Source organism: Boleophthalmus pectinirostris, unplaced genomic scaffold (genome assembly GCF_026225935.1).
Source record: "Boleophthalmus pectinirostris isolate CB_2022bp ecotype Guang Dong unplaced genomic scaffold, ASM2622593v1 HiC_scaffold_16, whole genome shotgun sequence".
In the NCBI taxonomy this organism is placed as follows: domain Eukaryota; kingdom Metazoa; phylum Chordata; class Actinopteri; order Gobiiformes; family Gobiidae; genus Boleophthalmus; species Boleophthalmus pectinirostris.
In genome coordinates this window covers 9,287,463-9,299,550 of record NW_026571095.1, presented here as the reverse complement: position 1 = coordinate 9,299,550, position 12,088 = coordinate 9,287,463, and the positions used below count along the sequence as shown (strand labels likewise).

The window sequence follows — 12,088 nt, the reverse complement described above, 5'->3', positions numbered from 1 at the left end:
ACTCTCAAAGCTGTTTTTGTTGCCAACATGGATACTGTCATTTTGTCCTTGGGCAAAACACTTCACCCGTATTGCACATTCCAATCACAGTATGGAGCTGATTGCTACAGGAAGAACATCTTGGCTTGCCCAGTTTCTCTCATTTTGGAAGCAAAGAAGTGTTGGCCCTACTTAGTACTTGGATAGGAGACAACTGGGAATACAAGGTCCCGCAGTAGGGCAACAGTTGCTTTAGTATACTGGCATTGTGCCCTTAAGCAAGACACTTCACCCACCTTAGCTAGTATGAATGTGGTGGGCTGCTCAGTCCAAACCAGAGCATCTGTGAAGAGTTTGAAGACGCTCTCACTTTAGATGGAAAACAAATAGCTGGATCAACTTTTTTGGCCAAGTAGCATTTTTTGTGTGTACTTTGATGTGTTTTTGAACTTGAGTACATTTCTACTCACAACACAACAACAATGATGGTGTGAGTGTCTGAACTTCTTTGTCCCAGACCTGGACAGTGTACCCGGCGGACCACAGGAGGCCGTATTTACCACTGGAGCTGCGGCGTTTACTGTGCGGACGGTTCATTTCTGCTCCTTAGCAACCTTTGATGCTCTGGGGCCCCGCGTTCTCTCTGTTCCTGTCCCCTGCTCTTCTTCCTCACTGTCTGTCCCCTTGGCCCTGCCCCTCTCAGCGCTTGTGGAGACGGCATGGGAACCGCTCCCATAGAAACTCAGCCCGACCCCCACCGCGCGTTCTGTTCAGGGTCGCTCGGACGCAAAGACCCCTTCCCAACGCGCCATTGGAGTGGCTCTATTTGATGTGCCCCACGAAAAAAAAAAAAAAAAAAACAGGGGAGGGGGTGATGCTTTGATTGTCTAGGAGGATTCACTGAACGATGGCTTGTTGGTGGGACGTACATCCTGCTTTTTTCACCCCAGCTTATTATACTTGCAGGTATCCAGATTGGGCATTCTGTTGCCACTGAGACTTTGACTCCGCCCCCTCTGTCTCTGCTTCCCATCCCTTGCTATAAATTCCCATTGGCCATTGTCTTTCAGGCTTGACTAATTACCCTTGTTTGTCCCTCTTTATTTGAATGCAGTCATGTGTTCTTGACTCCGTGGGCTGGGTTTTAGGAGAATCATTCTGCCATTTGCCACTTAATTAAGTCGGGGTCAGAATCCATTGCTCAACACTGCCCTTAAAGCACATAAGTGTAATAATAGGCCTTTTCTTTGGGGGCTCCCGACGTCGAGGTTGGCCAATGGAAATGCGACACTACCGCTTTTTTAAGATCTTTTTTCTCGTTTTTGATGTTTCAGAATCAAATTGACCAAAACAGCTCAGTTACAACAGCTTTGAAGAGTATAATGGGAAGCTTATTCTGGTTGTATAAGAGGGACAGGCATTTTTATTGGCAACTTTAAGCGCCCCCTTTGCACCCAGAGCAACAGCGAAATTTAGAACAAGTATGCACTCAAGGGAGGGGAAATTGGTGTCTATTTATTCTTGAATGTGCTTGTGTTAAACTATCAGGATCAGTAAGTTGGGCTGGCTAAATATCCCACATGCTGAGAACATTCACTCTGGTCCCCTCCTGACTCTGCCCCCCTCTCTCCGGCCAAACGCTTTGACATGCTAAATCTGCTGATTTTATTTTTCTTCCTCCTGCGGTGAGGAAGTGTCCTTTTCAAGGCTCTCGGTTTTCCCCCCGATCGTCTAAAGCCTACCTCTGTTTATATTGTTGTTCTAATTCAAACAAAAGACAGAGGCGGGATTACCGTTTCATTTCCTTTTTCAAGTGGCACCAGCTGAGGATTTTCTTTTTTTTCTTTTTTGGAAAACACTGCCGCTTACATTTGCGTTTTCTCCATGCTCAAAATCGCTGTTAAGATTTTGGGATAGTGCGTCACCTCTTTCTCTGGTCGGTGTTACAAAGTGTCCTCGGGCCTCCTTTATGGGACGTTGACATCTTCTTAATGGCTCTCCTCAGCCTTTTTGTTTCGCATCTCTGTGCAACTTTCTGCCTCATTTAGCTCATATCAATTCACTGGGCTCCACCGATTCAGCATCTCATTCACAGCGCGTCTTTCTGAAACTAACTTTACCACAACTGCCCCTCGTGATTGTTTCAGGGCCATTCTCCCTGACCATACAAGACTGCACATTGCACTTTAAGGATTCTGCAGTGAACACTTGAATCTATCAGCCAGGAAAAAACACTTGTTTATAACGGACCACCGGAAATAAGCTGGGAGGGCGGGTCGGCCCCTTCCTGTGCTGTGCAGTCCACTTGTTCTAGGGCCAATTGATTTGCTAACAGGCTTGTCCACACATAATGACTGAGTAGGAATTGATGGAGGTCTTACACCATAAAACTCAGAATGACCGCAATTGCCGGCTATTATGGTGGTATTGTTGTGAACATAATGCCCTCATCCTTAAGAAAAGATTTGCGTATACTTTAGTGGGTTAAAGGACACTCTACACAGCCGTTTTCTGAGTTGCTAACCAAAATTCATTCATTTGCTAACAGCTACAATTGCTCTGGCTCTGTTTGAAGATATGGGGCAAGTGGTTTTATTAGCTTTGCAGCAGTTCATCAATTGTGCTGATAAGAACTGGCTTTCCCCTCCTGGTACAGTGCGCTGGCCTGTAGAGACGAGGTGCCAGGCTCCTTTAGGTAAGATGAGTCCACAGTTGACATAGGAGTTGGAAAAAGGGCTGTGGGGAGTCCGCAAGCAGCTTTCACACCTGCTCGCCAAGATGGGAATAATAGTGACTAATGTTGAGATGCATGCTATTCTTGCAGGTCTGTGTCATCGAAATCAGACAATCAGCAATGTCAAAAGGTTAGAACATGATATTTTTAGTTTTGTAGATAGGCTACATGGACAAATAGAACCGTGAAATGGCTTTCAAGGCACATTTTTGGCAAACAGAATGTACTGCCATATTTTTTAATGTTAGAAATATAGTATGATTGCTGTTTTGTAGTTTGTTATTACTATTATGTGATATTGGCATGGTACAGTGGTGATGGCACAGTCAGTTAACGTTCCAAACAACAAACTGACTGCTAGACAGTTCAAACCTCACAGGAAACCCACATTATCTTTGGTTTTCAGTGATGTTATGTATGGTGACTACATTCTCCATGTGTTTTAAGCAAAAGTTCCCCAGTATAGATTATTGATATAGCCTGATTCATCAACCGGTTTCACTTCGTGGAAAGTGTCTGACCTTGCTGCATTAGTATTCGCTCGACGGTAGACGAGTACTTTTTTTATTAAACCAATTGCTGCTTTTTGGTCGTGACGTATGTAATGTGCCGAATCCAGTAGGTTGAAGGGCAATAACGTTTTTCCCCTTGTTAAAATTCACCAAACATTCTCTTTGTTCTGGCTTTAAATCCTCAATCTCTGGAATCATTGCCAACACAGTGTGTCTGACTTCGTCTACATTTATCTCGACTGCTTTGTTTACTGTTGTCCTGTACCACAAAAGGGACCCAGACAGGCGCTTGAGTTTGACGTCATGGCTTCACAGCTCTTCGCTGATTGGCCAGTGCGCGCTCTACAACTTCCGGGGTTCTTTCAAACCGTCTAGTGTATTCTGATTCCTGACCTAGTCCCTGGAGAGAAATGAAATTGAGCAGAGGCACTAGGTGGCGCAGCAGTGTACTGTCTTCATGTACTGTACAAGATTCAGGAAGTATGTGGTTAGACTGCTAGTTGTTGTTAGCTTTAATTTGACAACAAAACGCCACTATCGCCTCAGAAAGTTCACTTAGAAACTCATCATGGTGCATACTTAAGTTATTGGAAATAGATAACTAATGAATCGAACTGCAAATTGTTTAAAACGAATTCAAGTCCAATTCAGGTACAGCGTTTTTAAGTAGTTCTGGTAGTTCTAAGTACATTTTTGGTCTTTGGTTTGTTTGAATAAATATCAATAAAGAAAATTTCGCTTTCCATCATGCATACTCGTACTTACAAATTTTCACATTCACTTTTCCCATGTACTTTGAGCATCCATCCAGCATGTTTGACTTGTATATTAGCGTATTCTGAAATGGCACCAAACAACTAAATTGTCATTATACACCCGGTGCGAGGGCCTGTCCTGGTGATAGCGCGTCCCATGAGGAGCTTGTCACTCCAGCCAGCGTCAGTCCCTTTTCTCCTCCATCCAGACCTCCTCTGCTCTGTCACTCACCGGCCATCCTGAACAACAGCCCCGCAACGCTGCTCTTATCACCACCGCCGACAGGGTCACCGGGTCACTGCCACCCCACCCATGCCCACTCATCCACCTATGCCTATCGATTTTCCCTCTTATTTAGACAGTTTGTCTGGGTCAAGATGGCGAGCTATAGATATTATTCTGCCCAGTGATACAGCTTTGGTCCGGTCTATTCTATGCTTTTGCTTTGGAGTGACGTTGACCACTGCGCACAGGTCCGTCTCTGGCTCCCTTTCAGCCCCATCGATCTGAGTGAGGGCCTCCGGGGACCCAGGGCAGGACACGCTCACACATACACACACATGCGCTCTTTTGTGGGGCATCCTCCGGTTTAGAGTGACAGCCGACAGCTAAGATAAAAATATGTCCCCCTCCTTTCTGTATTGTCCGCACTAGACAAGCTGTTGTAACCTTTAGAAAACCAGCCAGAGTCTTAACGGTCCAGGAAGTGGAATATTGTCCGCGGCGTCGCACCCCTTTGGCATTCTCCTATCTCGCCATTATTTCCCACTGTGATAGTTGAGTCAAGTGCAGGTCTGTGCGCTAATAATTCAGAAATGTCAGCTCACATCAGCTAGTGTCCCGGACAATTACAGAAATATCTCCCCTGTGTCTTCCCTACCGCTTTGTATGTGCCCATAAACGAAGTGCTGTTGTTGTCAATGTGCTAGCTGAGGTGCTAAATACTTGGTCCATGCTTCACCCGGGCTGACCCGCGATGTCCGTGTCATGTTCTACTCCAGGGAGAAGGAGTTCTGTATACATGATTTTTATGATGGTTCAGACAATGATAGCAGCAGGCAAAGTACAGATATTCCTGTCAATCTTAAATTCAGGTTTAAGACGTGTACGATTCAGAAGCCTTGTGGAGTCATTTTGGTGACTTGCAGCTATCCATCAGAGTTGCCAACAACTGATGTTTAGTGCAATGGCTCTAACACAGAAGTCAGCACTCTTGTTTCTTTTATCAAGTCATTTTAGATGAATATTTCAGTTTAAAATGTCCATAATGATCCATGGGTATTGTACAATTATATTACAGGCTCAAGCACAATGTGTTTTCTTTAAAGACATGCAGCTGCATTTCAGGGCAGAGTTCAGACTTTGGAGAAACACATTAGACTCTTGCTTGTGATAAATGTGGGGTCAGCTCTGTGTTCCCTCATCCCTATGTTCCCTTATTTCTAAGAGTTTTTCTCAAAATTAAACTCCAAGTCAAGTCATTTTTATTTTTATACCCCATTTGAAGGGATGATTGAGAGTAATTTCAACCTAGGATCCTTTGCACAGTGACCTCTACATCACATCTACTGCTTCTGGTTAATAGGTTGGATGTAATTGACTACAAAATTGGGAGAAATGGGGATAAATTCTGATGCAAATTGATGATAAAGGAAATGTGGGAACATAGGGGGCCTAATTCTGAAAAGAAAAAAAAAACTTAGGGCTTAGGGAACATAGGCACACTCATAAATGACACTGAAAGTCTAGTGTTTATGTTTTATCTGTTTTTAATTAAACAAAATAACAACAAATATTGTGATCAGTCAATGAGATTTTCTTCATATGGCCCAGCTCTACATTAGCTGATAATTCACTGTGGCGTCTCATGAAAAGAGAACAGTCGAAAACACAAAGTTAGCATTAGCATAAAGACCGCTAACCCAGTCTAACTCTGCTCTTCGTGTCTCTGCAGGGAGGAGAAGGAGCGGTGGATCCGGGCTAAGTACGAGCAGAAGCTGTTCCTGGTGGGCCTGTCTCAGTCAGACATCCCCCTTGGCCAGCAGCTGCTCCGGGCCGTGGTGGAGGACGACCTGAGGCTGGTGGTGGTGCTTCTGGCTCACGGCACCAAAGAGGAGGTGAATGAGACGTACGGGGACGGAGACGGGCGCACCGCTTTGCACCTGTCCTGCGCCATGGCCAACGTGGTCATCACACAACTGCTCATATGGGTGAGTCCAGTTTTGACTTTTAGGGATTTGAAGTTACAGTGAATTTTAGAACATTTATTTGATAGTACTACTTGGAATGATGGTTCAATTCCAGACTTGTGCATACTGTTGGGTTCTTGGGCAAGACACTTCATCTACCTATGTATGAATGTAGTGTGGGGAATGATGTGGTTAGAAGGGGGAGTAGGCATGGGTTGGGAGCCAATTTTCTGTCTTGCCCTGGGCATCTGTGGCTACAAAAGAGTTTGAAGCGTGAATGGAAAATCTAAGATATGTTAGAAAAGTGTTTAACAATACTAATGCATATTATTTGTGTCTGTAGTATCAATATATGTGACAAGTACAATATAGTGAATACCGTGTTTTTTGGACTATAAGGCGCACTTAAAATCCTTTAATTATCCTTATAATCCGGTGCGCCTCACGTATTAATTGTTGTGCTTACTGACCTCAAACCAATTTTATGTGGTACATGGTGCTCAAAAATCTGTCAGAATGTTTTAGTATGACTTTGGTAAGCTACAAAGCCACACCACTTGATGGATTGTTGGAGCATTACAGAAGCTGACCACATCAGCACACAAGGAGCAAGCTGTTTTTTCAGCGCTTATAATTTATGCAAATGAGCCATGTGGTTTTACATTTTGTTTCTGTAAAACATATGTGCGCAAAGCTGCATTAAACACATTATTACTCAATGTATATTTGAGTCCTCCTTGTAGGAAATAAAAATCCAAACTTAAATTATCCACCCACATTCACATTCATAATACACATTCACCAAGACAGGGATGCAACACCAGGCAAATTACACCACCTTCTGCCAATGGATCATGGATGCCTGGGCTAAGGTATCAGTCTCAAATGGTGTTTGTTTTGCTTAATGCACCTTATAATCCGGTGCACTTTATGTATGAAAATAGACGAGCGAATTCAACATTATTGATATTACACTTTATAATCCGGTGCACCTTATAGTCTGAAACATATGATATTTGTCACTGTAGTATCAATATATGTGACTATTTAATATAATAATGTATAATTGTATAATCTCATTTGGTTGATGAAGACTAGTTTTTGTTTAGTTTTACCATCATGTTGCGTAACCTCTCCCCCCCCCCCTTCCTCCTCTCAGTACGGCGTGGACGTGAAGAGTCGTGACGCCCGTGGGCAGACCCCCCTGTCGTACGCCCGCCGCGCCGGGAGCCAGGAGTGCGCCGACATCCTGCTCCAGCACGGGTGCCCCAACGACAACAGCACCCTGGCCTCCGTGCCCACGCCCAACATGACGCGCCGAAACCCCAACATCAACAACAACAACGCCCAGTGTGAACTCAATCGCAGTATTAGCATCATGTAGGACTCCCGTTCTTAAACCCACTCGCTCTGTCTGTACCTCCCGTCCCGCCGCGTACCCGTTGATACTTTGCAGTGACGTCATGCTGGGGGTGTTCTACATGGATCTCTATTGGCGGAATGTTCAGAAGTTAAGTTTTAAAAAGAAAAAAACTTTAATGGATTTAAACAAGACATTTTCAGGAGGCTGTGATCAATACGAGTGTTCACGGTTTGAGTTTCAACAAAAAGGTGGGAGTGACTTAAAACTGAAAAATCTTTTGACTGTAATTTTATGTGTAAGAGACTTATTTAAATGCACAAATCATCTCACCCCTTGTAGTTCCAAGTCAGCTCTTTCTGGTCAGATTGTGTTAAAAAAAAGCAGCTCATATTAAATCTAACAAGAGTAACAGATCTTCTAACGGAGTAGTTTCAGTTATCATCACACTCCCAGAGAATGTTGATGACGTCTGCTGCAAAGTATCAATTTAACGAAATTTTGTAGGGACATTCCAGTTGTTCGATATTCCAATACGCTGAAAAGACATGGGCGATTCAGGTTTCATTGTTTCATATAATTTGTAATTTCTGTTGGTAAACTGTAACTCAGCTCGGATTTAAGCTTTTTTTGTTAAGCGTCAACCAAACAAATGACTTACTTAGGCATTGGTACCTACACAAACCATTTCCTCCGTGCTACAACATTCGCTTGATGTCTTCCCTTTTTCGCGAACACGTCCCTGTTTCCTTAATGAGCGCGAATGAGAATTTTCCGCACATCCCAATATCATAAAACTGTGAGGAATAGTTTTTCAAGTGACAAATGCGAGAACGAAAAGTGAATCTTCCATAATCTCGCAGCTTTAGTAATGATGCATGTCTCTAACGCAGCCATCAAACTCTTGACATACCATCTATATACAAAGGCAAAGCAATTATAGTTGAAAAGTCCAAATGATTTACTTAATTTGCAGCGAAATGGGTTTGGCTTTGATTGCAGGATTATCGTGGGTTGAAAGTGATTCTTTTTCAGCGATCCTCCGACGAAAGTGTCCCTAACCATAAGGAAATTACAGACCACCATGTTTTATGACCATCAAGCTTCTCCGCTTTTGTTAATGCGCCTCTTCAATCAGATTTCATTCATATTCCAGCGCGAGAATCATACTGAGAAATTGTACCATTACAGTGTCTTTGTTGCCGTAATTCTTCGATTGACTAGATTGTGTTGATAATTGTTTGCAACGTAGATTCGGCGCAGATTTCAAGGCTGCAGCGTAATGGAATATTCCTTCACCTCCCGTGGCCCTCGAACACTAGACTTTTCCGAGACCATTTCCTCCATTGTTGCTGTGAAATGGCCGATATATATGGCACATTAGTCGTGTCTACTGTATGCGAGTTTGGGAGCTGTATCGCGGAGAGTAAAAGAAAAGTGGACCTGCAAGTAGCACATAATTTGCAATGTGTCTGTAAGCTTGCCAGTTCTATAATGGATTTCTATGGGAAAAATGAGCCGAAAATGACACCAAAATGGGGACCAGGACTATCTCAGGAATCAGGATACACCCATTTTCTTAACAGTTAACAACAGCAGAAAGACATGGTACATACAAATTGACTTTTCTTCCTACAAATTCACATTTTCTTGTATGAAGATTTCTAAAGTCATATTGTAATTTTTTGTGGTACCTGCATCTCCACCAGAAAACTTCCAACGTGCAGTTTAACGCAGTGATTAGTAAAGGGCAGCTAACTTTGCTTTAATAATGTTCCTTGTCTTATTCATAGTATGTCCCCATGTCCTTCGGTCCACTTTTCTTCTCCTCTCCTCTGTACTCTTCCGTTTCTTGTCTGTGAATCTGTGTAACATAGTCTCAGCGTCCCTATAGGTACAAACCACATTAGAAATAAGACAAAGAAAAGGAAACTGACATCTTAACTTTGTGTACAGACTTGTAAAAAGTAGTCACGTCTCCTTAAAGTGAGTATGACAGGTTCCGATGATTCTCAATTTTTGCTTAATTTAGTAGAATAAATCCGGTTGTAAATATAAATTAAAGTTTTACACCAATAAAGAAGCAATTTGCGAAGAAAAGTTGAAAAATATGTTGAAAATTACAAGTAGAGAGTGGGAGAATTGTGTCCAAAAGTTTGGCACAGTTTGCTCAAGAAAGTCATTTTTCTGACTTCTGCAAAATTTCCTTATATTTTTATGGTTACTAGGTAACAGTGATGGAATTCCCGAGCGTGATGTCATGATTGTTAACTAGGAAGTAAAATAGGGTGACCAGATTTTCAAAATAAAAAACTATTAAGGGTTGTATAATAAAATTGTGAAACTGTGAGTAACTGTTCTGCACCCGGTCACATTTTCTTTGTGTTTTGGTCATTTTTAAGCAGATTTTCTGTATTTTATCTAAACAAATGTCAATATACGCCTCTCTTTACCGTCAAAAATGGTCAAAATTAGGGACACCGGGGATATTTGTTGTCTAAAATTGGGACAAATCAGTGGTTTTGGATAAATCATGGCTCAAAACTGGAACTTTCCCAGGTAAATGGGAACGTCTGGTGACCTTAACGTAAAATTTCAAACCTAAAAAATTGCCAAATCTTTAGTCAAATCTTAAATACAACAATCTTAACTGTGTTTTAGTGAAATGAGTAGTCTAACCTGTCATACACACTTTAAGTCTTATATAATCTATGACTTTTAGAATGGTCAAAATCCCTTTCTCTGTGTCGTCCTACTGTCCGAAATGCTAATACGCAGCCTAAACCACGGGGAGTACAACAAGCAGCAGATGACTGAACTTTAAACGCGATTTGTAGACCAGTTTGCATCTATTTTTTTTTTTTTAATAAGTATTCATATATTGCGTAAAATAAGCCATTTGAGTCATACTTGATCGTTTAAGGGAGTTTGTTGATATATTTCTTTTTACTGACTGCCATTTTAAGGTCATTGTTTTAAGCTTTTAAACCAAGATATTTGTTTACAATACCTTGGTACTTTTTTACAGTATTTCACCTGTGATAATTTTAAAGTGGTCACTGAAGAAGTAGTTGGATATTTTGGGGAATACTTTTGCGCAAACATGAGAGTATGGTTTTGCAGTTACAGTTAGCTTTTTTTTTTTTTTATTCTGAAAGCATTTATTACTTATTTTCTTGATGCTAACAGATGCTAAACCTGTGTAGCGCTCTGTTGTTTTGTTTACGTAGCTTCATCAACGCTAAGCTAACTTTTTTTTCAGTGCTACAAGCTAACTGCCTTGCTTAACGGCCGCTAAATCTAAATTTCTCTCAAACAAAAAGGGAAATATTTTAGTTCCCCAAAATGTCCGACAACTTCTTAATGACAAAACACTACTAGCCACTACTTTAACTGTGTTTTACGTGTACTGTACAGCGGTACTAGCCTTATTTTGATCTGATTACTTGACCTAGCGTGTTTATTTAGCTTGAGGGGCTAATAGGTAAACCTGTACAGTGATTTCCAGATATTTGCATAAAGTAGACGCTTCAACACTAGAAACTATCTCCCTCAACGTAAAGTGTACATATTAGCTTTTTCGCTCCTAAGAAATTCCGTTTTTTGACCCACAAACCGCCATTTTAATATGTAGTTTTGGTTTGTTTTTAAGCATATTTTAAGGTACTCTGATTGTGGTCTCTCGACATTAAGTGACCATCTTTGGTACTTGTGTATAATGATGTACATTTGACATATTTATAATGCAGTAATGTAAATATATTTTGTTTTTGTTTAGTTGAATTTGACCTATTGTAATTCCTTTTTGCGTTCAGAACGTAATACAAAAGCTAAAGAGTAACTTGTTGTATGCTTGGATGCTTGGCTGACTGTTGACCTATTAATAAACACTCAAATAAAACAATGTAGCCTTCCCTGGAGCTGGGGAAACGGATATGTGTCTGTTACAAGTGCCCTTCATTATTCATCCAAATGCATTTTAATTGTCATTTTTCAGGTTCCCACGATTGTCTCCTGCGTTTATAAGAACTTCAGAGGGTCTGCACGTACTATCTGTCTATGGCGGAATATTCAGCAGTTACCATGGTGACACAATGCACACATTAGTAAACATAGCCTTAGAGCCATAGACTGTTTAAACTGCCTGAAAACTCAAGAAAATCGATTTAAAATTGAGTCAACACATTTTCAGGAGCCTCTGATCAATACACGTTTTGGTGACATTTTAGTTTAGGTGCCACATATTAATTAGCCTGATTCATCAGCTGGTTTCACTTCACTTAGAAACCGTCTGACCTCGCAGTATTAGTATTCGTTCGCTCGACGATAGGTGGGTACTTTTTTTATTTAACCAATCACTGCTGTTTGGTCGTGGCGTATGTAAGGCGCTGCAAATGAGGTATAATTAAGCTTTTCCCCAAATCCTGTAGGAAAAAGGACAATAACGTCTTTCCTTTGATGAAATTCACCAAACATTCTCTTTGTTCCAGCTTTAAATCCTCGATCTCGGGAATCGTTACCAACACAGTATGTATGGTTCTTCGCTGATTGGCTGGTG

General features: G+C 41.6%; 1 protein-coding gene across 1 annotated transcript in view; it reads left to right on the top strand.

The window, feature by feature from the left end:
• agap3 (ArfGAP with GTPase domain, ankyrin repeat and PH domain 3) overlaps positions 1-11,464 on the top strand; it is a 262,903-nt gene extending 251,439 nt beyond the window's left edge. The window contains exons 17-18 of the mRNA XM_055152051.1: positions 5,936-6,191; positions 7,330-11,464. Of these exons, the coding sequence (XP_055008026.1) occupies positions 5,936-6,191; positions 7,330-7,554 (481 nt within the window). The 3' untranslated portion in view covers positions 7,555-11,464. The remainder of the gene's footprint in view (positions 1-5,935; positions 6,192-7,329) is intronic.
• Positions 11,465-12,088: the final 624 nt, after the last annotated feature.